The sequence below is a fragment of the Pholcus phalangioides genome, unplaced genomic scaffold (genome assembly GCF_987345545.1).
Source record: "Pholcus phalangioides strain wild (caught in Gottingen) unplaced genomic scaffold, Ppha-v1.0 ptg000008l_1, whole genome shotgun sequence".
NCBI lineage: Eukaryota > Metazoa > Arthropoda > Arachnida > Araneae > Pholcidae > Pholcus > Pholcus phalangioides.
This window is the reverse complement of record NW_028301601.1, coordinates 1,137,279-1,164,981: the sequence shown is the minus strand read 5'-3', so window position 1 is coordinate 1,164,981 and position 27,703 is coordinate 1,137,279. Positions and strand designations below refer to the sequence as shown.

Genomic DNA, 27,703 nt, shown 5'->3' with positions numbered 1-27,703 from the left:
CATTTTGATGTGATTGCCTCCCCATACCCGGCAGAGATTTTAAAGATGTTTCCACGTCAAAAAAAATTGGCAAAACTTTAATAAGGTTCATCATTTGATCATCTTTGTCGCACCACATCAATTTCTGCACATGAGGTGTGGGACACCAACCTCTTGATAGCAATCTTTTTCTATGATCATGTTGTCATTGTTTCTGCTGTACCCTTGCACCAGGAAAGTTTCTGACAAGGACAAAGTGGGTATTGAACTCAGGACACCTCTAAATATCATTTGGTACTTTAGGCGAGTATATTATCAACCTGGGTTACCGCTCCCTTTAATAAGGTGGTACTACCTATTGGAACAATCTTCTTTTTTTCATAGAATGTATATTGTATGGCTCAAGAAATTTAAAAAGCATTAGAAATCCAAATATTACATAAGATGGCCTAAAGTGATCATTCAATCTGTCATGATAGATTGAGTTCATGTTCATTGAGAAATAGAGAGACATATCTTTATTTCTTTTGTAGGAGACACCTAAAAAACCATCTAAGAGACTCTCTCTGCATCTGATAAGAAACAGGTTACAAGAATTTCACTTACTGCTGTAGCTATGTCAGATATGGCGGGCGAGTTTCAGAAATGTTCAACAAACCCTCCCTCATTATTCTCCCTTGGCCGCTCTTAAAGTTAATTATTTAAATCATTCATGATTTATGTTTTTTACATTCTGTTTTTTTATTCACGTGCTAGCCTTTCATCTCTTTGGTTTCACTCTCTACTGCCCTAGAACATAGGGATTGGCAAAGAATGTGCCATGACAACTGGGTTCTGCAAGATCGGTCTGGTGGGCCACAAGATATTTCTGGCATAAAATCATTTTTAGTGATACAGTTGTGATTCCTCAATTAATGCGTCACAACACTTTAGTGGGTGCTACCAAAGCAATCTGAGATCAATTAAAGGTGCTACAAGATATCTAAAATTTCTAAGAGTGCCATAAGTGTAAAAAAGTTTATGAATCTCTGCTCTAACATAGTTATGCTTCACTCTCCACCATGCTATCTATTACAAAAGTGATTCTTTAGACATGTTTAATGAAAATCTTAATTTACACCCATTTATTTGAGACACACTAACTGCTAATTTCTTTCAATCTGACATACATACACCATCAGGCATACCTTCTTTTCATACACTTTTATATGGAGGGTTCAGAAGCTAATCAGTGTAAGTCAATAAACATTAAACATAAGATAAAAGGATATTTTTATACTTCGGTCAGTGTAAGTGGGTGCTATCTGCTGTTGTGATACAAGGGTAGCGATTTGAATTCATTGAGAACTGAGAATTTTAACAATGAAGAGGCATTTGCAATACAAGTCATTTTCAGAAAATTTACTTGCACTGATTGGCTTCTGTTAGCTTTTTATATATATACTCTCTAATGAGTTTCCGTTTGATTAGCTCAATGGCAATAAGACACGAATGCGACAAGTAAATTACCTTTAGAGCCACTGAACAGAATACGATCTGTGGCAGCAACTGAGAGAACTGCTCTACTGTGACCTTCAGCAACATGAGTAAGAATGAAAGGTTGATTTTTCGTTGTACTGCTTTTTGCCATGAAGGGTGCTATTATACCTCTATAACCATGTAAAAATCAATCAACTGTATCATCAAAATACATGCCGAGTAAATAACTTAGATAACATAAAAAATATATGCCATTAGAAAGACAAATAATAATGGGGTGATAATATAAAAAAAAAGAAATTCAGTTTTAGAAAAACAACTCCCCAGTGCATACTTTTTTATCTTATAAAAAGTAAAAGAAAAATCATGTCATATTTAAATAAGATCTGTTAAGAGAAAATCTTGAACAGTCCACAATGACTTTAGGCCTTTTCTGAACCACAGTTAATCCGGCTTAGAACAGCAACAGTAAAATGATGAACCTCATGCTCTTCTCAAGTATTTCAAGAGCTACCAATATTTGCTGATAAGGATAGTTTTCTTTGGTCTGATAAGGTTCTTGGCATGATCAGTTTTGTATATGGCCTAAAGCATAGGTATAAGCGGGATAGGGGGATTTTTACAGTAGAAACTCCATCTTCCCTTGAGAAGGAAAATAAAGTCGAATTCCCTCCCCCTTCCTCAGACCAAGAATACTTCTAACTTTACAACTCTACTACTGTTGCTACACATTTACTGACCGACTGGATGTTCAACTTTTTTTGTTTTCTGGGTAACACTGAAAGAAAAAAATGTGTTTTGAGTTGCATTGGGAGGATAAAAAACTATTTTGAGCCACACTCAATATGCACTTTGAGACAAATTTTATGATTTAAAACGAGAAAAAAAAACACGCAAAGCTTTTCACAGCTTTATTTCCTTTTTCTGATGGTGAAAAATACTTGAAGTCTACCAGAAACAATATTAATACAGTGGAACTTCAGTTAAATAACAAGCTTAATTCGTTCCACCAATGTGCTCATTTATCCGAATAGCTCGTTATTCAAATCAAATCTCCCCATAGGAAATAATGGAAACTCGGATAATTTGTTCCACAATTAGTCATTCATATAAAAATGACTAATAAAAAGGCATTCAATCAATAATTAAACACAATAATAACATACAATACGATAATGTTTACAAATATTATTGACTATTAACTTACAATAAACAACAAGAGAGAGGAGGACTATCGTTTAGGACAATTTACAGACTCCTCCTTGTTTGCAAACTTATTTTTTCTGCATGACTTTCAAAAAGAGCCTTATCCAATAATACTTGCTTTTGCCTTCTTTTTAAGATTTCCAGGAAATGGGGAATTGCAGTGTTTGTTGGACAGATTCATTGCTTGCACACTGTTACGGCTTTATTTGGGTGGTTCTTTTCTACAGAGTGTTGCATAGATTGCCACATTCTACACATCTCTCTAACCTCATTTTATGTGAGGGACATCTCCTTACTTCTCTCTTCCTCACATGAGATACCATCCATAAACTCTTGCTGGTATATGCAAAAGAGATCCATCCCTTCATCTATCATCAACTCCTAGACATTTTTCACACTAGTTCTTGAATGCCATCCTCATGCAACCCAGTCCGTGGTTTTCCCCAATCACACAATCTCTTTGACTAGTAGTGGCTCTTGTTCATGAGCTAGCCCTTCAAAGTCACGTTCAATAATTCAAATCAGCTCACAGTTTTCTCCAAGCAGAATTTGAAGGAAAAAAAAAATTCAAGTGCACGTACGCATGGCTACAATGCTACATCTAGTTTTGTATTGTAAATATTCACACTCGCAAGTGTATTAATTTTTTGACTGAGGCAGGCTTACCAGAGACTTTAGGGGAGAACATTATTTGCAATTCCATAACACATGTGTGGGGGGAAGCAAACAATCATTAGCTCAGTTGTGATAATGTGGAAATAAATGATCAAAGCGCAAAATTTTTACTTGTAATGCGAATCATCACTCGTTAACAGAGTCAAAATTTTTGCTCGTTATGTGAATTGCTCGTTAACTAAACTGCTCATTAACCAAAGTTCCACTGTACTTAAAAACTACAGTGAACTACACTATAATACTAAAAGATAATCATATATAACGATGCCCTCTATACAGATAATCACCTATACAGTATGATTCAATTTGTTTGCACAGCAGATATCTCTGCAACTATTGATTTTAGAAGTAAACTTTTAATTACAAAAAGTTTTCAAATGACACACAGTTTTTTAAAATGCCGTTTTTTTTGAGGAGCTGTATGCATAAAAAACTTCTCATACAGGTCCTGTGTACCAAAACTTCCAATTAGTAAAATTTGTAACATGTTCTGAAAAGTCATTTGCAAAAAGTTCCATATTTATGCAATAATCATATTAAAGATCAAAAATAATGTTTTGGCAACTTATCACTGTGTTGGCGTGTTTTTATTGGGTCGAGAATCTCCATTTTCAGGGACCGTACACAAATGAAATTACCTTAACTATCTGTTGTTTTGTTTAGATTTTATTGCGTGTTTAAAAGATGAATGCTTTTCATCACTTACTGCTTCAGATATTTCACACATTTGTCTTGGACAAAATTAGAATAAAATAATTGTTCAAACTTTTCAGCAACAAGAAGTGAAATTAAAAATCGGCAGATAGAATCAAATAGCATGAAAAATGGCAGGTTTTAACTTCAAACCACTGGCAAGCATGGATTCAGATGGGAGGGGATCACCATTCCCATGAGTTGATATTAAGGTAAAAATCACTGTCCCATAAAATGTCCTGGGTGATAATATCCAACAAACTTACATAATGAATCATCTCTGCAACACATTGCCTTGGATGACCTTTACTCACATAAATAATGCAAATGAAAAGATGGTTTCATAGTGAAACAACTTGGTTGTGGAAAAACGAGCTGGACACTCTTGAATTAAGGTAAGCTTCATAAAAATGTTCAGCATCATAAGACATCATGTGTCATGGAAACTCCTCTGAAAAGTTTTAGAATTCGCAGAATCATCTGAGACACTCACCTGCCAGGCTTGTTTGTTCTGAAAGACCCACTTGTTAAACGACTGAACACGTTATCCTCACGGTTTTTTCTACCAGCACTTGGAGAATTCGGAGGTGTGATATCCGAGACAGTAGTTTCGCTGCAGTGAAAAAATATATATATAAATGAACTATCAGCTATCAAATTTTAAGCGTTACTTTTCTCATGCACATCATATCAAGCTCACAAAAATTGTTTTCTTTAACATTTTAATATAGCTGAACTCTCGTAATTCGAGTTATAATATTTTGAAGAAAAGGCATGCTTTCTTAGCCGAAGTTTATAATAATATTCATACCTTTTGAACAGTTATGCCATGTTCCTTTCTCATTGGCGGGGTTTATAGGATTCCCTGTTCATGTGGATCTGTCTACATCGGCATCACTTTGTGCTCAATACAAACTCGCCTCACTGAGCATCAATGCTACTGTTACCTACTACTTCACCAAACACCAACTCTGGCCATATCGCTATATTGCAATTTACTGCCATTAGTGAGATGGGTTGGAAGTGAAGGTGCTGTCTATCGGTGGTCGCCTCGAGTTCGTTAGGGAAAATAACTTATCTATTTCCTCCCTTGGGTTCGAACCCGGGACCCTGACAACAACCTTCACGATGGTAGACGAGCATCTTACCACCATGCCACTCGGGCACAACTGTCGCCTGGGGCAAACATAAAAATCCGATGTCGCTGGACACACTTTTCTTAAGGATCATGACATCTAATTCCAAGACACCAACATCCTCTCTTCAGAAACAAATTTCTACTCCCAACTAAACCACGAAGCTATAGAGATTTTTAAGCACAATTTCAACAGGAAAGAAGAAGGGCTGCACTTGAGCTAGATATGGCACCCGACAATCTGAAATACCAAAAAAAAGATCAGGACGGTTAGAAAATTAACTCTTCAGAATTCTGATCCCCACTCACCCAATCAGAAACTGCCATGTCCCATCAACACTGACACATCACTTGCTCAATGTCACAATGACAAGGCTAATCCTTCCGCGTCTCCAGCAAAAGATTCAGTGGATAATGGTCATCCAAGGAGGTCGTTTCATCTCCTTGCTTGTTAAAAACTGCACTGAAGATATCCACCACAGTAGCAAATAAAACGCCTGCTTCAAAGAATCCTAAAACATAGCATAACAGCCCGAAAGGTATGAACTTCATTATCTTAAACTAGTTTGAGACCATTGTTTACAACAGTGGTTCTCAACCGGGGGCCCTAGGATATTCCAGGGGGGCAACGGATGAAAATCTTGCAAAAGGGGAGCCACGGCTACTGATACGGGGGCCACGAAGAAATTTGTGACATTAAATTTTTTTAGTCACTTTGACTAAAAAAATTTAATTTCGAACAAAATGCATAGAATATCTTTTTCGTAACTTTTTCCCTATTCAAATAACAGTAACATGAGGTAAGAAGTAAAAAAAGTGGTTCATATAATCTTGTTGGTTTTACGACTGGGGGGGGGGGTGGGGTGACAGACAATAGGCCCTAACACAAACTATAGAAGAGGTTTAAGCAAAATGGAGTAACTGTAAAGACAGAAGTGTCTGTTCAAAGACTTTTCCTTCAAAGAAGGCTGCATAAAGAAAGCAGACAAAGATTTATTGACCATTCATTGACATTCTTTTGAGTGCTGGTAGTAAATGTAATCCAAGAAGTAGATGGGTGAAAAATGAAAGCTTGTAAAAAACCTATCGTTTTCATGCAATTACAGACGGGTAGCCATTTAGTTTAGCACAAAGCTATCTTCAGCCAGCACTGAGTGGTCTGATGGGGAATATATTTATAAAAATCGAATATAGAATGATTGCTCTGGGGTATTTTTTATGAATTTTGAAAGGGAGTGCCAATCCATTGCCTATGCTGAAAAGAAATAAAGTCGAATTCAGTTATAATGAACTCCAAGAGATCAAATCATACATGGGGAAAAATACCCGTGAAATTTAAAATTTTTGAAAACTACATTGCTGTGATAATGTATTGGGACAGGGGCAGCTTAAGCGAGGGTGCAAGGGGCGCGGCGCACCCGGGTGGCAGGTTGTAAGGGGCGGCAGCGATTTTTCACGGGACCCCTTCTACAGTTAATTTATCGAGTGAAAAAAGAAAACTTATAAGGATTTAGTTCCAGGCCTCAAGCTGGAGCCCTGTCAGCCCTACCCTTAGAAGGTCATGCCCCCTCCCTCACAATTTATCCGAACAATTCCTAACAAAACATTTCTTCGGCCCTTCATTTCCGATTTTGTGCCTCTCCAGAGCCGACAGTTTGGGTTTTTTTGGCTAATTGAATTTTTTTTTACCCATTCACATCGGATTTAGCATCCTCTTAAGCGGTGCCCCGTGTGGCCAAGCGCCACTCCTGTGCTCTATTACAAGGGCCATTTTGGTTCCCCTCACCCATGGCTCTTACAAGAGCCCGGGATAATTCTCATAATTTTTTGGCTTTTTCAGACTATAAATTAACTATAGAAGGGGCCATGAGAAATCTGACTGGGAGGGGCCTGCGAAAGATCCCAGCCTAGGGGCCCATACCCTCTCTCAGAATTTGATCCACATTAGTCAAATGAAGGCAAAGGAAAATTTCGGTTTTTCACTTGTCCTGCCCCTGGAATACCTGAGAAACACCTTTTGAAAAAATTTTCTTAATAAAAATTACCCCGTTAAATATCATCTTCACAGGATAAGTGATGATGGCTCACAAAAATAAGTGCTCTTTCAAGGATTAAGTTATTTGGCATTTATTAAAAATGGTAAAAAAAATCTAGAACAAAAAATTTTCTACTTCAAAAGCGGGACGTATGGTCACGCACATTTTGCACAGTAAACAATTATGTGCGGCTTTCTTCTGAAAAAAAAATCAGGTTTATCTCCAGGTACCCTTCACCGAATACCTATCAGTCGCCAGTAGGGGTGGCACATGAGGCTTCGTACCCAGGGCGGCAGGTAAGCTCGAGCTGCCCCTGTATTGGGACTTCCTCCAAGATTGACACCACATCTTTCATAACCCGCTCAATGCGTCTCTTTGTATCTGTCAACCTAAAAATTTATGGTTTTTAGTGTTGATAATACGCATACAAAACCAATTCAGCAACGCGTTTTCACAATCTGCAAAAACTGCTTGGATTTGATAGTTGGAAATGCCTAAATGCCAAAGATTTGGAGTTCGAATCAAATTGAAAATGTCAAATAATTGAAATTGTGCTTTGTATAAATGAAATATTTCAATATTTAAAGCTATATATATAGATTAATCTCGTGCCCGTAGTCATACATCTCATAAATGTGAAATTTTGTCATAAAACTGAGAGTGAGGCACGAATCCCCTTGTGCACAAGTGGAATTTCGAGGCATTTGAGCACAACCGAGCCCGTCTTGGCCATTTTTCTTTTTCTCCCCACCCTTTCTTCCTTTTGTTACCTTCCTAAATTTATAAAAGTAAAAAGGACATAATCATTATAAAAAGGAATGTTTTCAGATCAAATTGCCGAAGTTCAATTACTTTGCTGCAAAAATGTCAGATTTTTTTTTGGGGGAAATATAGTCAAACCCAAAGCGTATTAAAGACCCTTTATTAATACGCTTTGGTCAAACCCCATTAGACCGAAACTCCAAGAGACCCGAGAAATCACTTCGTAATAACGAAATTTCGTTACAAAGGAATTCCAGATTTTTATATTGTTCTATGTAAACCTATCCGAGGAATTAGAAAAGTTTTCATTAAAACGATATTTTTCCCGTTGTAATGGTATTTGTTACAATGAGAGTTGACTGTATTTCGTCTCAAGCTATTTTTTTACGTGTATTTGGAGGCTGCATGGGTAACAGGGCATATGGCACTTTACTGGTGAGTCATTAATCTTAGAGACATACCCAACTAGAAAAAGTATCAAAATCACGTGTTCAACTCAGATATGTCATTCCTGTTGTAAGGGATTGTATAGCTATAAAATAAAATAAAAAACAACTCTTTATACCATCCCCGTGTGCCAAAGAACCCAATTAAGAAGTTGTTGCTCTGTCTTACCCGATGCCAACTAAAATAATTTCACGTTTCTAAGTGCAATATTCACCGAGATATGCGAATTCGAAAAATTGAGGAAATTTGGGAAAAAACAGCATTCGATGCGGGTAAAATGGTTTCCCCTCATTTAATGCTGTTTTTTTCCAACTTCTTTGGAATATCTCAGTGAAAATTTTAACTTAGACACGTTGAATTTCTTTGTCGGAGACCAGGAAACAATTTTCCAATTGGGTTTTGGGGCACAGGGTATCCGCATAAAAAGTTAACATCTTTATTTCAATAACTCTGTAACCCCTAGCAACATGAATCAAATATCTGAGTACTACATTATTCGGGTACTTTTTCCAACTGGTATGCCTCTAGGACCAATGATTCACCAGTAAAATGCCATATGCACCCTGTATATGAAATATAGTACGGACTGTTATGTGGAATATTGTGTTGTGTTTAAGCCAACACGCACGTTGCTTCATTCGCCTCAGAGAATGGTCACATTATGAACCAAAACGCCATATGTTCACACGAACAGTTTTGTCACTGTGTACATGATTTCTCTGGAATGAATGGTTCAAACAAACATTTTAAAAAATTTTCAAACGCATTTTAGTTTTTTTTTTTAAATTCATAGTAGGGCTACAACATGAACCTATATCCTTGATATATGTATTATTGTTGAAAACGATGTGGAAGGTTGAACTTTTCAATTGTGATTCATTTGTGTGGCTACTCCCTCATTACTACTTTTATCCACATGAAGAGAATAAAACTGCTTGCTACCACTTTTTGCGACTTTTATCATTATAAGAATGCATATTTTGGAAGCTACAACTGACATTTCTCAATGAAACCTTAATCTTTTACACACAAAATAACTAATTCAGAAATAATAAAAATTTCATCCAGTACAGTAACTTGATGACATTGTGCCGTCTTCAAGTGCAGAGTTTACATTGATTAGAAATATATTTTTTTTAATTGGACTGACACAACACATAAAACATACAAATCAAACTGAGAAAAAACAATAAACTTCACAAAAAGTAACATTACGATGATACAGACCCTTTGTGACCCCAAGGGATTTATTCTATTTTTACTGTATTCTATTATGTTTATTTTGCTTTTTCATTATTTTCATAAATTAAAATTTAATCAAATTAAATTCAAAAATATTTATACTTCAGACAATTTTTGAATAACTATCTTCTAATGGGAAAACGGGGAGGGGGAAGGAAGGGGGGGGGAGTAGAAAATTATTCATGTTCGCAAGGGGGCCACAGGAATGAGAAATGGTTGAAAGGGAGCCATGGACAAAAAAGGTTGAGAACCACTGGTTTACAAGATATTAGTGAAAATATTTTTTTAAAAATTCAAAAATTAAAGAGAAAAATTGGTAGTTGGTAAATGAGCCATCTGGAGGAAAGAAAATAAAGCTGTTAAAATAAATATTGTGACTGGTTAAATACAGATTTAAAAGAACAGACAGGTAATGCATGAGAGAGTGTTTGGAAAGTAAAGGTACAATCGCTAGTACAACAAAACATCCACTACAAATTGTTAACTACCTCATGTGTTTTCTTTTTATCTGTCTGGCTACTACTTTAGCACACACCAACTGGTCATATTGTCATTCAGAAATTTTATTGCAGAATGAGTCCGGTTGGAAATGAAGGCACCATCTATCCAAGGTTACCTTAAGCACATTAGAGAAAATAACTTGTTATTTTTGTTCTTCCCCAGGATCAAACCTGAAGGCAATCCTCATGGTGATGGACGAGCAATTTACCACAACAACCACTCGGTCTGGATACTGGTTTCTGTACCCCAGTGTCATAGAATTCCAGCCCCCAGTTACCAGAACCACATTGTAACTTCATTTTTTATTGTACCACTGATGTGCTGTCTGTTCCTCAAGATGTTTCTTAGGAACAAATGGAAATTACTGGGTGCAAGGTCAGCTGTATAGTGGATGGGCTGAAACTGATTACTTGAACCTTTTCACAAGCACATTGATAACATTCACTGTGTAAGCAAGAACAGGTAGACATCACTTGTCAACCTTCCCCCCTTTTTGTTTTAAATAGCCGTCAAAGGCATTGTAAGTTTTGCAATGTGCAGCAGCATTATTTGTGATGCTGGGAGGTATGAGGGCAATCATAAGAATACCTTTTCTGTTCCTGAGAGCACAAATCACGGTCCAGAAGTGATTTTGTTACTAAAATTAAGGTTTGGTTTTCAACTTATTGGCAAATGCATATGGAGCATTGCTGATGAATTCTTGCTTGAATTCATTAACACCGATCCCACCTCCAGAGAATTCACAGTGCCATATCATTATATTTGTTTTTTTGGAAAACCTTATAAGCAGGGACGCCTCCTGAAGATAGAGCAAAAGTGTGTGCTCCCCCTGAAAATTTTGTCATTAACTTAATTCTAAAAATGTATTTGATACCAACTTAATACCATTGAATTTATTTTTTGCAAATGAATTTCATAAATTAAAAAATAAATATTTTCGGAAGCACTGATTTAAAAAAAAGTATCCCGTAAGATACAGGTCATGTGGTCAAGGTTTGGCGGCGCTTTCCATAGAGAGATATATATTCTTCTTTCCTCTTTGGGTGCTTTCTGTCCTGCGCCAATATGAGTCACCCTTAGTAGTTAGAAACACAAGGGAAAAAGGGGGATGGTTAGCACATAGGTTATTACGCTTGCTTTTGCCGTGCTGAAAAACACACCCCAGATACTGATGCTGCCATCTACCTTCTAAATCTGTTGTATGTATCTTCATCATTAGAATGTAATACAGCTTTTAAATTAGAATGCAGTATTGAAAGAAGAGTATGAATTTTCCCAATTTGCAAAAAATCATTGCCGATGGCAACTGCTGAACCTAAATGATGATTTTTAACATTAAGATATCAATTAGGCTCATTGCACAAATTATTTACATTGATGTTACATTCGTAGAGCATTTTTATTTTTGTACTTCACAGATGTACAGATAATGTGAAAAATAATTTGATAAACAAAAATAAGTCATAAAATGCATTGCAATGCTTTATTAATTGTAAATACTTGACTACATATTTTTGCTGATAGATGGCGGTATATTTTTCAAAATCTGCACCCTTCCCCACCCCAGAATATCCGAGCCATGACTGCCTAAGTGGGATCCACTGTACTTATTTTTTTTTTTTAAATTCATCTAATAAATTTGTATTCTTCGGGACAACATAAAAAATCAAGAATGAATATGCAAGAATGAATGTGGCAATTATTTGTTACATGGTCATTTCATGCACATCAGAGCCAGTAAGACTGAGACCTATGATTTATAGTTGACTTCGAAGAGCTCTTCTACGTCTTTCAATAAGAGTTTAGAACACTAACCACTGAACATGAAAACTTTTTAAGGTAGTTACCTACATGCTTGTGCAATCATGATGGCACCTTTTTCTTCCACTGGCAAAAGTAATATCTCAGCATCAGGAAAGATTCTGACAAGGACTGAGCGAATTTCAAACTCACTGAAACCATGAAATATCCTATAGTCCATTAGGCAGATTGTCTTGGGCTAATGTGCTCTTGCAATTCATATATTTTCACTCGTCAACAAAACACATACAGTATTTCCAAAGATATAATAGATTTTTTGAAAAGAGTATAATTAATCGAGGGGGTTGCTTCTAAACATAATAAAGCTCTTGCATCAATCAAATATGTTTTTAATTCAACAAAACACTAAGATGCGTTTTCAACACAAATACAAGTGTTCTTTTTTATCCAACCACAATTTTTACTAATTTTCAAAGGTAATGCAAATCATGTCCAAATAGTCATTAGTTTCATTGAATAATTATACCAATTAAATATTTGATACTTGATGCTAGCCAGTCATATCAAAAAATGCTTACACTGAACTTTGTCTTGATAAACCTGATGGTGGTATGATGCTAGCATTAGAATAGAACTTTCTTCGAAATGCAGGCGATACGTCTGGTAAATGCCGGTTGTAGTTCTTTCTTTTTGTGAGAGGCGACCTTTCTGTTTTTGGCCGTTCCCCCATTTCCCTATTTTAAAAAATTGTTTTTTCTTTGAAGTTAGCATAAGATCATCAATTGAAAATAAAATAATATATGACAACAATATAACAGTTTTTGGATTATCTTTGATTAAAACATACTTAAGAGATGTTGGGGCACTCGTGACTCTAACAATTCCCCGATCTGAGCCAGTAGCAGAAGAGGCTTGCTGATGACTTTCATCAAGTTCTTGTTGCAAAGCGGGTCCAAAAGACCAAGCCAACCTTGAGGTATGAGGTTTGTCCAAGGTTTCTGATCCCGAAGGGCAAGAGCCCACTGGTGGGGAGGAAGACAAGTGGGAAACTGCCAGAAATTCTGAAGGAGTTCCAGTCTTTCGATGCTACAGAAACAAAAATATATTTAAGTAATAAGATGTGATAGGTATAATTTATTCTCATTTAATCAGATCTTATTTCAGAAAAAGTTCACATTTTCTGCCAATTAATATATCAAATGGTGGCCTTTTCCAATTGTAATATTTCAAGGTGAACAAATGTGCAAGAAAAAGTATAAGACATCGTAGCAGAGCAGGAACAATGTAATGTTGGATGAAATCCAAAATAGGATAGGAAGCGATTACGATAACCTGCCTTTACATTTTCATTTTGGGTATTGTCAGTCATGACAGGAGAGAAAAAACTCGCAGCAGTGAATGACAGACCTTGCAATATTTCAATTGCATGAATAAGATATTCATTAATTGCCAGTTTTGTCTTTAGAAGATAACAGCTGAACACATAAATAAATAAAGATGGATGATTTTTTTTCAACTAGTGATACATCAAATCAAAAGACTTTCTTGATATTATGCTGAGATGTGCTTGGGAAAGAAAAGTCTCCACTGGTCTTCCTGATAGAGATGAACTTTTTTTCCTAAATAAATCTGAACATAATATCCAGAAAGTTTCTTGATTTGATATACAGAAATGTGCAGTTAGGTTCAATACTAATTAATTCCAACACCACAACTTCTTCACAAATAAAATAGCAGTAAAATTTCCTCTGCAGCAACTTCCTCAGGGCTGTGTAATATTTGGTATGTCAGTCATGACAGAAAGATTTTTTCCTGTGTAATATACTACTGTAGAAGTGGAAAATTTTATCATCCAGTTTGTTTCCCTCCCAAATCTAAAATTTGCTGCCTTTGCAAGATTGTCAGTCATCACACAACCCCCCTCCCCTAGTTCAACTTCTGATACAATTCATATTGTAATTATTTTTGATAAAACTGTAAATACAGTTATAGATACTATCATCAAACCAATAAAACATAAGGCTACAAACTAAAATGGTGCTCGAAAATTTTTTGTATCAGCATGTATCAGAAGCCACTAGGGGTACTGCTATTTTGGATTTAGTTCTTACTAGTTCTGAGGATATAGTTGAACATGTTTCGGTGGGGGAAGAGTTTTCTTCCAGTGATCATCGTATCGTCAGATTTCACTGTAACTTTTCCTCGGGTAAGGTTGATAACAAAAGACTGGTTCCTTGTTTTCGGAGAACTAACTTTGATGTTTTGCGAAGAAGGTTAGCGGAAGTTTTCAAAGACCGGTTGGAATCAGTAGGGGTGGTAAGTCAATGGGAAGAATTTAGTACGAAGCTGTCCTCTGTTTTGCACGACGTCATACCCTTTGTTCGAAAAAAGCGTGTTTGTACATCACACCCTCTATGGTTCACGGATAGCGTGCGGAACCTTTATCTTGAAAAGAAAAGAGCATTCAGAGAGTATAAAAGTGGACGAGGTGACCTATCATTGTTTACTGATAAAAGAAGACTGTTGAAGAAAGCGATAAGGGATAGTAAAAAGCAAGTTGAATCTAGGTTGGCAGATAACATTGGCTCTGACCCAAAATCATTTTTTCGATACGTCAATAATGGATGTAAGGGGACAGTTGGCCCCCTCTCGATAGGAGGCTCAAAAGTAGAGAGCAATGTAGGCATGTGTAGTGCTTTCAATGACTTTTTCGCGTCGGTTTTTAATGGAGATAATGATATTCGATATACGGGTGTTGCATGGGGTAATAAAACGCTCAACGATATTCAAGTGGAAGACGTGGAGGTCCTAAATCTTCTAAGAAATGTATGTGCAAGCAAAGCACCAGGACCAGATGATATCTATCCCAGGGTTCTCAGGGAAGGTGCTAATGAATTGTTGGGGCCAGTCGCACAGATATACAGGAGTAGTGTTGCTGAGGGTATCGTCCCGAGAGATTGGAAACTGGCTAACGTTGTTCCGATATTTAAGAAGGGTAGTAGAGAAGTGGTGTCTAATTATCGTCCAGTGAGTTTGACGAGCTCCCTCTCGAAAATTTTGGAAATTATCATCAAAAGGCAGTTTATGAAGTGGATAGACGAGAATAATGTATTGTCGGATAATCAGCATGGGTTCAGGAAGGGGAAGTCATGTGTAACTAACCTCCTTTGCTTCTATGATTACGTGACTAAGGCTTTGGGTAAGAGCAAAAATGTCGACGTTGTTTACCTTGATTTCCAGAAGGCATTCGATCGGGTCCAACATGGCAAACTCTTGAAGCGTTTACACGAGATTGGAATAGGGGGCAACTTGCTGAATTGGATAGAATCGTGGTTAAGAGATAGGTCGCAACGAATTATGGTGAACGGGGAATTCTCTGGTTGGACAGACGTCACAAGTGGAGTTCCTCAGGGAAGTGTCCTTGGCCCCATACTTTTTTCACTTTTTATCGACAAACTCGATCAGGGTATCGATGGAATTACTAGCAAATTCGCAGATGATGTGAAGCTAATGGGGGTAATCGGAAATGAAAGCGATAGGGAGTTGCTCCAGACCAACTTAAACAAGATTGCAGCATGGGCAAATGAATGGAGCATGACGTTTAGCGTAGATAAGTGCATGGTCGCTCATTTTGGTTCGAACAACCCACGGTTCTCTTACGAGTTGAATGGTGTCACTATCCCGGATGCAACTAGAGTCACCGATTTGGGAGTTCTCATTGACGAGCGACTTAAGTTTTCTGAACATTGTTCAGCGGTTGTCAAAAAATCGAATAGAATGCTTGGTCTCATTTTCAAAAAGGTCTCTTCGCGTTCTCCTAAAGTCATTCTTCCGCTTTTTCGAGGCTTAGTTCGTCCTGGACTGGAGTATGCTGTAAGGTTTTGGAGACCATACCTACAGAGGGACATAGACTTGGTTGAAGGGGTGCAGAGAAGAGCTACGCGTGTCCTTATTGGCACACAGGGCTTGAGTTATGAAGAAAGACTTCATTTTTTGAATATGTTTACATTGGATGAACGCAGGTGTCGAGGAGATATGATTGAAGTGTTCAAAATTTTCAATGGGATGGATAGGATGGACCATGAACTTTTAGTACACCGCCAATCGACTGCTTTTACAAGGGGACACCAGTATCGATTGGTGAGGGACAATGCAAGGTTATGGTGTCGCAGGGAATTTTTCTCCAATAGGGTTGTTAATAAATGGAATAGCTTACCCCCGGAGGTAGTAAATTGTAACACAATTGACACGTTTAAAAAGAAATACGATAAACATGTTGGGGTAAATCGAGAAGCTATCCATTCTTAGAATAAGACAACCATAAGTATTCTTTATGGGCATTGTATAATATTTTATCATGTGTATATACTGTTTGTAATTTGTGTTAATTGCATTTTTAATTGGGTTGCTGTATTTTTGAAACATATGACAACCATATTTTTATGGGCATCTTTTTATCAGCCACCTCGTTGGGCATTTTGCCTGTTGTGGCATTGTATTTGTATTTGTATATTTGTATTTGTATAAAAAGAGAAGAAAAAAAAGCATTGCTATATTTTAACCCTTTCTGCGGCTTTAATAGAAATCAATAAACCTCCTGTAAAAAATTCTATCTTTTTTTAATGAAGTAGGCTTTCTTCCAATTTTCAAAAGATGCAAAGTAAGGGGAATAGAGAAAAATTTTCCACTGAAAAATCAACTTTGCAAAATATCTGGGCTTTTCTATGCCAAGATAGAGGCTTTCAAGGAGGCAAGACATCTCTTCAATGTTGCTGAGAGGGTTAAGGAGCACCCCCACATTTTCAACCTATCACAACCGCTGCTGAAGAAATTCAATCTCAGGTATATTTCATTGGAACACAGCACAGTCATACCCCCTGACTTATGTCAGCAATTCATTCCAAGACAGATGATGTGAAAGAGACGGGTGATGTGTCGAGCCCGAGTAGGATAGTGGTATGTAGGTTAGTCGAGGTCAACGGGTTCGAATCCAAGCATAAAATCTTAAATAGAAGTTTACCTTATGATCCTGGGGCAACCATTGATAGATGGCGCCTTTGTTTCCCACCCAACTCCACTGGTTCGAAATTGCCATATGGCGATATATCACCGGAGTTGGTGTGCGGTAAAGTAGGTGATGTGTCGAGAAGAACTTTCAACAACAACAATCGAATAGAGAATACCATGGTATGACTGAGTGGCCCGCAGGCTTTGTAGAAAGTTCAATTTGGCCCGCAATGTCTGAAAGGTTGAAAACCCTGGTCTAACGTGAAGAGTTGAAGATCCTTTCAACAATCCTCATAGTATGATACAGATATAGAATTAGTTTCCCCTACCCTCCTTAGAAGGAGAAGGGAAGATAAATTTGCAGATATTCTTTATTTTTTCCCCCTTTTTTTTTCTTCTGCTGTATCTCTTTAGGGAAAATTACTCTTGAGATGAAAAATGTGACTCTAAAAGCCTTAGAGCTCTGCTCAAAATATGTAGAGTAGCAAAATAAAAAAAAATCAATTTTAGAATGCAGCGGAATAATGGATGGGTAACATGAGTTGGGGTATTACAGCACTTTACTACCAACATACATATGGTACTGTAATTCACACACAATCACATAAAAAATAAATTTCTTCATAGGTTAGGCTTTTATGCTTTCTTGCCTGCTCTTCAATGCATGAGCAATGTTTCCTAAATGCTTGTCTATATCTGTGTGCTATGCATTGTCCTTGAGTTACTTGCTGAAAAATTTCCCATCAATATGTGCATAGATGTAGAAAAATATTTTATTGTCAGCAACACACGAGACCAGGGCCTTCAACCTTCCAGACATTGTAGGCCAAACTGAACTTTCTACAAAGCTTGCGGCCACCCAGTCATACTATAGTATTCTTTTTATCAAACTGGGTTACCCAAATTTATGGAACACTTATTTACTCTGAATTTATTTCTTTGATTGAACTTTTATTTATTTGCAAATAACTTCCTTTTCACATTTATCAATTATTTTTAATTAATTATTTCTTTTATTAAACCTTAAATTTTTCTTAATTCCGAAATTTTTCATTAATTTTTTCCATTAATTGTGAAATCATTTCTTTCAAAAAGTGTCATTTTTTTCAGGAATTATTACTTTCAATAATTCTGAAATTACTCTTGACAATACTAAAATTAGTTGATATGGTTTTCGCGGCCATCATTTGATGAGGTTTTCGCAGCCATAATTTGATCTAAATTGTCTGTTCAGGTTCGAAGACCATCGTCTGTTTGAGTTATTTCTCAATGTTTCCCCAACACTAGTGGTTGGCATCTTAAAGAGAATTGATAAAACTGGATCAAAAGTTGATTATCTAAAACTGGTTGACTTTTGATCCAGTTTTATCAATTCTCCTGAAGATGCCAACCACTAGTGTTGGGAAAACAATGATAACAAATTCAAACAGACAACAGTCTTTAAACTAAAACAGACAATTTTCATCAATACTGAAATTTATACAAAAATTGAAACGTTTTCAAGACAAATAAATTCAATTGGTCGAATGGTCGGCGCGTTTCGGCTTTTCAATGGAGAGCCGTCATTAGGATTTCGTGGTCAGAATTCACACGAATGAGTCGTGGAGGAGTGATGTTTACGTCTGGTCGTCCGAAGAGTTCGCCTTTGTATTTGCTGCGTCCGAGTGGTCTTTGGATGCGAATTGGGGAGCCATCTGTTGCGAAGTGTTGAAAGTTTTGTCACGACTGAGGTTAATAAAGCCTTCCAAGCTGACGAAATAGGCGGCGTGTTTCTTCCATCATTAACGAGGAAATTCTGGCATGTTCTGATGAAGTATTTCTCGAGAAAATTCAATTCGGAATTGTGTGTTGCTTTTTTAAAAACAAACGCTTTATCAAAATCAAAATAATGTGAACGTTGCCAACAGTGTTGGGCAATAGCAGAACTATCCGTCTGTCCCTTCTCAACATGCTTCCGGTGTTCAAGAACTCAAATATTTAGATTTCTCCTAGTTTGACCAATATATCCATTTTCGCAATTCTTGCATGGGATGAAGTAGATACCAGATTCTTTGGAGGGTGAGATAGGATCTTTCAGACAGGAAAAGGTGAGTATATTTGTTGGCTGGAATATTGTATGGAAGTCAAATTTCTTTAAGATAGAAGAGATCATGAAACTTGAAGAATTGAATGGAAGAACAATGGTATTAGAAAACTGTTTTTTGAGTTAGCTGGGAGTAGGTTCGTGGTGCATGTCTGGGTCATTTTTTTGAGGATCTTGTTGATGATAAAAGGTGAAAAACCATGATTATAAGCGATGTCACGAAGGATACTGAGTTCATTCTGGAGGGAGGCTGAATCACTGCAAAGTTTCAGTGCTCGATGAACAAAAGAAGAAAATGCCGAAAGTTTCTGATTGGGAGGATGAAAGGATTTTGCATGAGGTGGCATGGAGATAGCGAATGGCTCACGGTACACAGATGTATGAAATTCAGTGTCTGTCTTTTTAATGAGCAGATTGAGAAAAGGCAGCATATTATTTTTTCCTATTTTATAGGTGAATTCAATATGTGGGGCAATAGAATTCATAAAATTGAATAACTCAGTGACATTAACATCAGTCTCATCAACTAAGGTGAATGTGTCATCAACATACCTGATCCAAAGTTTGAAGTGGCGGGTTTCCAAAAGTTTTGTTTCGAAAAAATCCATATATATGTCACAGAGGATAGGCGAGAGTGGGTTGCCCATGGCAAGACCTTCTGTTTGCCGGTAAAACTTTCCAAACACTGAGAAATAATTGTGCGATACACAAAGTTGGGTGAGTTGACATATTTCATCGATTTCAGTCGAGGAGAAGTGGAATTCTTGCAGAAGTTGTTTCAGGAAAAAAATTGCACCGCTGATAGGAATGTTAGTAAACATGGATTTGATATAGAAGGAAATCATTGTAGCGTTTTCTGGTTGAATGCTGCGGATGATGGAAACAAATTCTGAGGAATTCTTTATTGTGAAACGATGCTTTTTGCAAAGAGGGGACAAAAGTTCAACGAGGAATTCAGCAAGTTGATGCATAGGTGATCCAATGCAAGAAATTATACGTCTTACTGAAAATGAAGGTTTGTGTATTTTTGGAAGAGCATAAAGTCTCCCGCAGTTTGCAGCGGATGGAAAGATGCGTTTCTTGGTTGAAGAATGTAGAATGGGAGACTGGCTGATTTTCTTTTGAACCAATTTTAGAAGGGTAGGAGCTGGATCCTTATTGAGACAAGTGTATGGTCCATCGTTAATTAATTTTTCAACTCTTGATACATGGATTTATCAAGTACAACAATTTGGCCACCTTTGTCAGCTTGAGTGATGAAAATATTGTTGTTTCTTTTAAGTTCTCGAATGGCAGAGATCTCAGATTTCTCAAATGGGGAAGAAGTGGTTTTTAGATTGGCCGAAACTGAAGAGGAAATTAAATGTCGAAGAGATTCTTTTTAATCGGGAGAAAATTTGCTGTTGAGAAACGACCGTTCGATGGGCACAAGAAGTTTTGTAGGACAAAAATGGGTGTGTGAAATTAAGTCCATATTCAAGTACTTTGAAATGGGCATCAGACAATGTTTCACTCGAAAGATCGAGAACTTTTGGAGAATTCAAGAAGTCAGAAAATATTTACTAATAATTTCTTGCATTGGATCACCTACGCATCAACTTCAACATCATTGTTTCACAGTAAAGAATTCCTCAGAATTCGTTTCCATCATCCGCAGCATTCAACCAGAAAACACTACAATGATTTCCTTCAATATCAAATCCATGTTTACTAACATTCCTATCAGCAGTGCAATTTTTTTCCTGAAACAACTTCTGCAAGAATTTCACTTCTCCTCAACTGAAATCAATGAAATATGTCAACTCACCCAACTTTGTGTATCACACAATTATTTCTCAGTGTTTGGAAAGTTTTGCCATGGGCAACCCACTCTCGCCTATCCTCTGTGACATATATATGGATTTTTTCGAAACAAAACTTTTGGAAACCCGCCACTTCAAACTTTGGATCAGGTATGTTGATGACACATTCACCTTAGTTGATGGGACTGATGTTAATGTCACTGAGTTATTCAATTTTATGAACTCTATTGACCCACATATTGAATTCACCTATGAAATAGGAAAAAATAATATGCTGCCTTTTCTCAATCTGCTCATTAAAAAGACAGACACTGAATTTCATACATCTGTGTACCGTAAGCCATTCGCTATCTCCATGCCACCTCATGCCTTTGTCGTCAAGCACAACATCAAAACCTGCATGCGTTTTTCATGATTTCACCCTCTCAACGGGGTTTGCACCATGTACCACTACAATTTTTGTTCCCCTTGATGTTTACTAACTATATTTAGACACTAAACGTAAGATGAATTTATGGAATGACATTAAATAAACTCTAAATAATAATAATGGTTTTTTGGCCAGCATATAAGAACATATACTTACTCTTAATTTTGGAGATTCAGATCCCAAACTGGGAGGGCACATTTCAGAAATACTACTGCAATACAAATACATTTATAAGCATACAAAAGATATACAACTATGAGAAAGACAGAAATTTGCATATATATGAAACAAACAATTATGAGAAAAATGTATTTATGCCCATCTTTGTCTATATATGTGGAATTTTTAGTTATAGCTTTGTCTTTTGTTCAGCAGATGGCACTGCGGCACACATGAAAATGAACGTGATTAAGATATAGAAGGATGGCAACGGGTTGTTGTTGGGAAAATGATGGCGGGAAAGGCCACTTTTCTCTTGTCTGTCAGTGTATTGTCTTGTATTTTATGTGTTTGTGCGTATAATAAATGTTTAGAAAGCTGATGTGTTTTTCTGTGAGGAGCCCACATATATCCATATGAAAAATAAAAAAATAAAAGACTTGTATCAATATTTAAATTCCAACACGCATTTTTCCCTGTTATTGTTTTGGATTAGTCAAGAAATTAAAAAATATATACCAGGAGGCCTAAAGATATAGACACAGTAGGATATGAACACTATAACCTATAGGCTCTAATCACTTGTGTGTGAACACACACACACACATTCCCAATAATAATAATTTTAATGAGTATACAATCTTCATTCCCCCTGTTTTGCATACCTCCTGAATCACATGTATACAGGATGTCTGACAACTCCAGGTTTGAGACATCAAACAGACAAGACCAGGCCAGACAACCTCTCCAATGTTTTCTTCATATCAGCGCCTCTGCTCAAGGATAATTTGAGTCCTACATCGGAAAGGTTAACCCACAGTTCTACAATCGGGTTAAGATAAACGTTGATCTCTGTATAGTGACAATGTATAAACATAAATTGCTGTACCAGGTGTACAAGTATGAAATGCGGATTTCAGAAAGCAGATGGTGCACCAATGCAGTTTGTGCTATAAAGATTTGATACTGCGCCATTTTGTTGTCTCATCAACAAGTGTCAGACGTGCACGAGTGATAAATTGGGAAAGTGTGTGCATAGTGTTGTATTGTTGTGTTCAATATGTCGAAATTTATACAAAGAGCATTCGCGTACAGCATTAATTTTTTTGTTTTCATTTGAAAAAAACTGCTGCTGAATCATACCGATTACTTCAAGAAGCTTATGGTGAACATGCTCCATGGCAAGATACGTGTGAATGATGGTTTCTGTGTTTCAAAAGTGGCGACTTACTAAAAAAGATGTGGAATTGGAAGCATTGTTGGACAAAGATGATGCTACACAGACACAAAAACAACTTGCAGAGCAATTGGGCGTAAGTCAACACGCTGTTTCCAATCGCAATGCTCCATGACAATGTGCAATGCTCCTTGACAATGTTCAATGGTCGATGCTCCATCACATACGGCAAAAGCGGTTCGCGGCACGTTGGAAGCACTCAGCTGGAAGTTCTACCCTATGCGGCTCACTCACCAGACTTGGCTCTTTCCGATTACCACTTGTTTGCGTCGATGGGTCACACACTTTCTGAGCAGCGCTTTGGTTTGTACGAAGATGAGAAAAAATAGCTCGATGAATGGTTCGCAGCAAAAGGGGAAGATTTTTACTGCCGTGGTATTCACAAATTTCAGGAAAGATGGAAAAAATGTATAACAAGCAATGGAGCATACTTTGAATAAAGCACTTTTTATCACTCTTCCGAATTTAAAGGTTTTTTTAAAAAAAAAAAAATCTGCATTTCATACTTGTACACCTGGTATGTATCTGAACTTGGCTCAAACAGTGTGAAAGTGAAATACATGGACTATCCTGACTATTGCAGTCACCAAATTGAAATGTTTATGGAGTCTGTATGGGGTACAAAACAGGACGAAGTAGATGTAGATTCCTATGTTTTATCAAATAATTAACATTAGTTTTGGTTGAAGAATACTTCAAAATTTGAATTAATGTTGCTTTTTAAATGTTGATCTATATTTGTTAATGTCACATGCTCTATATTTCAACTTTATCATGAGCAGAAGGCCCAACCCTCCCAATAAGCCATAAACTGCTCCCATCATGAATTATGGACCTGGAAGGCTGCCGAATTGTTTATCGATGATTTGCAATTTAAAAGAATTTATCCTTTTGCACATATAAAAAATACATATTAAATTCTTTGAGCAGTTTCATCTAAAAAGTGGTATTTCATTGGTGTTAATGTTTTGTCTAATCTTGTCGACTCTCTGAATTCTTACTTTTTTTTTTTACATGATTCGTATTGAGCACATTGTTTAAATTTTGAATCACATATACATTTATGTATAGGTTAAATTTAAACCATCAAAATCTATATTTTGATTTAAACAGCTTCAACTCAAAATAATAAAACTGCTTTGACAGTTTTACATACAAAACAATGCGCGATACAATATCAGCCTACCCCAGCTACAATAACATAAGCATTAGGAATATCAAGGTGATAGCTCAGTTGATAATACTTAAATTTTTTTAAATCACATACAATGGTACTTACCTATCGACTGGAGAGCTTGACCTAGAGCTGTACTGACTTTCAGACACTTGAAATAAACAAAAGCAAATTAGTTAAATCATGTAAAGTAATTTCTGATCAGATAACAAGCAAAACGAGGTATTTAACATGTAGTAATAGATACACAATTTTATGAAATTAACATCTGAATCTATTCTTGACTTCTGCACAATGATCTTTTCAGACAGTTTATCTTGTATACTGGTGCCATCTCCAGGCAAAGTAGGGTATTGCATTCAGAATTTAATTTAAAAAATAATAATTCAGCTGAGCAGATTTCAAAATGAACCTCCCATCACAATATTAAGCCTATGCTTTGCAACTAGGCATTGCATACCCTTAATAAAGTGGTTCTCAAAGTGTGTGTAAAGGCTCTTAGGGGCCTTGCCAACCTTTGTCAGAGGAATCATGGGTTGACAATATTGATGTGCTTTCTAATGGTTTTTTTTTTTAAATTTCCCAAGGAGCCTGGATAAAAAGTTGACACAGCCAAGGGAGTCATGGGTGACAAAGGTTTCAAAGCCACTGTCTCAAACTCTAGCTTAAATGCAATTTAAACATTCATCATATCCAATTAATCAGACCGTCAAATTGAAAGATGACCAGGCCACATCGCCGTAAATCAATCAGACCAATTCATTACTAATGTATTTCAAATTGAACTTCTTATATCATGTCTGGCAATGAGATTAATGAAAGCTTTAGATATAAATTGTGGAGCTTTAACATGAACCTATGACTAATAAAAAAAAGGCAGGTGCACTGCCACAAGTATTTTTATGGTATGAATGTCAAAATATCAACTTTCCTAACACGCCTATTATCTAATGAAAACAAGAAGAAAAAATGTCTGTTAAATTACCAGGTTCAACATTGCTGGTGATAAACTCCAAAATATTTGGATTTCCATCCTCGACCAAGTGTTCTAAAAGTTGGACCTGGAACTCGTTTTTACTCTTAATCTGCTCCAGCCTTGCTTCCATCTCTTTAATGGCAGACTCCTTCTGAAAAACTTGGAATGTCTGGAACATTGGTTAAGAAAAAAAAGCATGAGGATGGTACATTAGCTGTATACGAGTATCAACTCGTGTTCAAATTATGAGAAAAAAAATGCAGTGCAACCTGCTTAATGTGATCAAATCGGGACTCAAGGTTTTTGATAACAATAACCGATTGATAATTACACCTAAAATAAATCCAAAAAGCTAATACAGAGACCATGGGTCCCATTTCATCAAACAGAACTGGTTCGAACGACTTGGTTGTTGTTGGAATGACGGTCTTGGAACTGGTTGCAAAATGTTCAATCATGCCGTTTTCTTTTTTCATGTTGTTCTAAAACAGGATATTTTTGCTTTAAGCAAAACTCCTATGTTCATCATTATTATTATTTAGCCATTATGAGGAATTTTAATGGAACTGTCTAATATGTTTTACAAATTACAATAATTTTTTTAGGTACGGTATGCTCCATAGATGCCTGAGAAGTAAGGTTGATAAAAAAAGTTTTTTTGGTTTAAACCAGGTTTTTTTAGTTTTAATAGCATTTACACATTAAAAACATAAAATTTCTAAAAAATCATTCAAACTTCTAATAATTAATTAAAATAAAATGTTTATTAATGTAATTAACACAATTCCCATATTAATTAATCTACAAATATTTCTTATATTTTAATAAAAACAAGCTTTTGCAATTTAGTTATTTTACAGCTCAACTCAAGTAAATAGTTTGTGTTTGAGAATTCTTAATGTAATTATTAACCCTATAATAAAGATGTTTTCTCCAGTTACTACTCTTTCTCTCTCTCTCAATACACTTAATTAGGACACTATTTTGCAAAAACTATGATAAAAACTAGGCAAATACAATGTGTTTAATGAAGTATAATAAATGCAATTTAATTAGCAATGATTTACAATATGCAGGGTGATTATAACTAAAGTTCTGATTGCAAAACATTTTAAAATAAAAACCGCTGGTCAGAATGACTTGAAAATTTGCATGAATGTTCCTGAGGCAATGGAATTTTATATGGTTAAGGGGGGGAAAATACTTAAAAATGCAAAATAGATGATGCTGTACTCACCCAGCACATGGGGAATTTGCTTGCAGAATGGATATGACAGCCAGTCAAGACAAAATGATAATGCAATTAGCATGGCATGATTTCATAATTCATGGAAATATCACAAAAATGAAGTCATTTAAACAAACAACTACAACTTACACAAGAAATGTTGAATATGTTGTTCACCATATTCTGACTGTGAGGTGGAAGAGAAAAAGTGCTTGTTCAACAACAGATCAGAGTAGGCCTATGTCATGGTAATGATGTGAATGTGCTTTAAATTCACCAAAGTTTGCAATCTGACCACTGCACATAACATTTTGGAGGTATCTCCGAGGCCAAAAGTTGCAAGGGTTATAGTAGCATTCACATGTCAGGTGAACATGGCGGCCAGGTGTCATATCTTGTTATTGTCAAAATGGCTCTTCAGCAGCTGGTATTGTAATAAGCATAATGATAAAAGTTGTGGGTTGTGGTATCCACCAGGGCTGGACAAATCGAAAAAAATTTAGGCGCCAGCAAAATTCATTAAGAGTGAAGCATGTTTCTCCTCAAGAAAAAAAGTTCTGAGTAATGTTTTTTTTAAAACTCTTCTGGGATTTTATGACCCCTTCTCATGTTGGAAGACACATTATTACAAAATCAAAAAAAAAAATTGTCTCATACTTACACTTCATTTTAGCAATGATGCATATAAAATTTTAAGTAAAAAAACAAATTTTCTAGTTCCCTGGCATCTGGGATTTGTCCAGCCATGCTATTCACACACTGATGCTGTTGAAGTGCCAAAATGATAATGGTTGCACAAAATAGATTATACAGCTGGCCAATTACACAAACTAGTGTTTTTTCTTTCACCTAAAAAAATTCTATTGCTTCATGCAATGGATCCATGCAAATTTTCAAGCCATTCTGACCAGCAGTTCTTATCCGTGTTTTGGAATCAGAAATTTAAATATAATCACCCTGCATATAGCTGATTATTTTTCATAGATCACTTACTACTGTACGTCCTAACCAAACGGTCACCCAGTCCATATAGTTCAAGGAATTTCTTACTGAAAATTATTTGGATAGGCGTCACCAGCCACTTTGTGAACTGGCTAATTTCGGATTTTTGCTACTGTACATTAGAACCTTGATTAACTGGGGTAATGCTGAACATATGTAAAAAAAAATTTAATATTAACCTGGTGGTGATATACAGTACGAGATGTGTTGCTTCCTATGGAAAGGAAATGAAAATGTCTGTGAGATAATGTAACCACTAGTACACTGGTCTTTGTCCTTTAAGAGCAGCTAGTGTCTTTTTGGATTATAAGACCACCTACCCTTAGCATGACAGTGAAGTCACTACTGTTGCTGCTTCATAGTGAAGAAAAAAAAGCCTGGGAGATAATACACCTGCCACCACATGTGTGATGCAATCCTCATTCATGAATTTGCTCAAGATAGAGCATCAGAATGTAATGCAAAGTTAGAAACTGCAGCAAGAATGAGAAATTTTGATACTGTAACCAAGATATATGAAAGAAAATTTATATTTAGGAAACTCTTATGCGTTTTTTTGAAAAAAAACCACTTATATCATCTTACACCATTTAACAATATCATCAGAATGCACCCCAAGAATAGAAAATGTGGTAAGAATTAATCATTTTGGCTAATAATGAACCAATATGATATTTTTTAGGGGAAAA

The 27,703-nt window shown here is 36.3% G+C and overlaps 1 protein-coding gene across 1 annotated transcript in view; it reads right to left on the bottom strand.

The window, feature by feature from the left end:
• The window catches only part of LOC149083477 (kinesin-like protein KIF21A), a 103,493-nt gene that overhangs the window by 24,946 nt on the left and 50,844 nt on the right, over positions 1–27,703 (bottom strand). The window contains exons 24-30 of the mRNA XM_089233999.1: positions 24,794–24,953; positions 23,914–23,959; positions 21,395–21,449; positions 12,764–13,002; positions 12,495–12,650; positions 4,526–4,645; positions 1,489–1,628 (exon numbers count right to left, since the gene is read on the bottom strand). Of these exons, the coding sequence (XP_089090125.1) occupies positions 1,489–1,628; positions 4,526–4,645; positions 12,495–12,650; positions 12,764–13,002; positions 21,395–21,449; positions 23,914–23,959; positions 24,794–24,953 (916 nt within the window). The remainder of the gene's footprint in view (positions 1–1,488; positions 1,629–4,525; positions 4,646–12,494; positions 12,651–12,763; positions 13,003–21,394; positions 21,450–23,913; positions 23,960–24,793; positions 24,954–27,703) is intronic.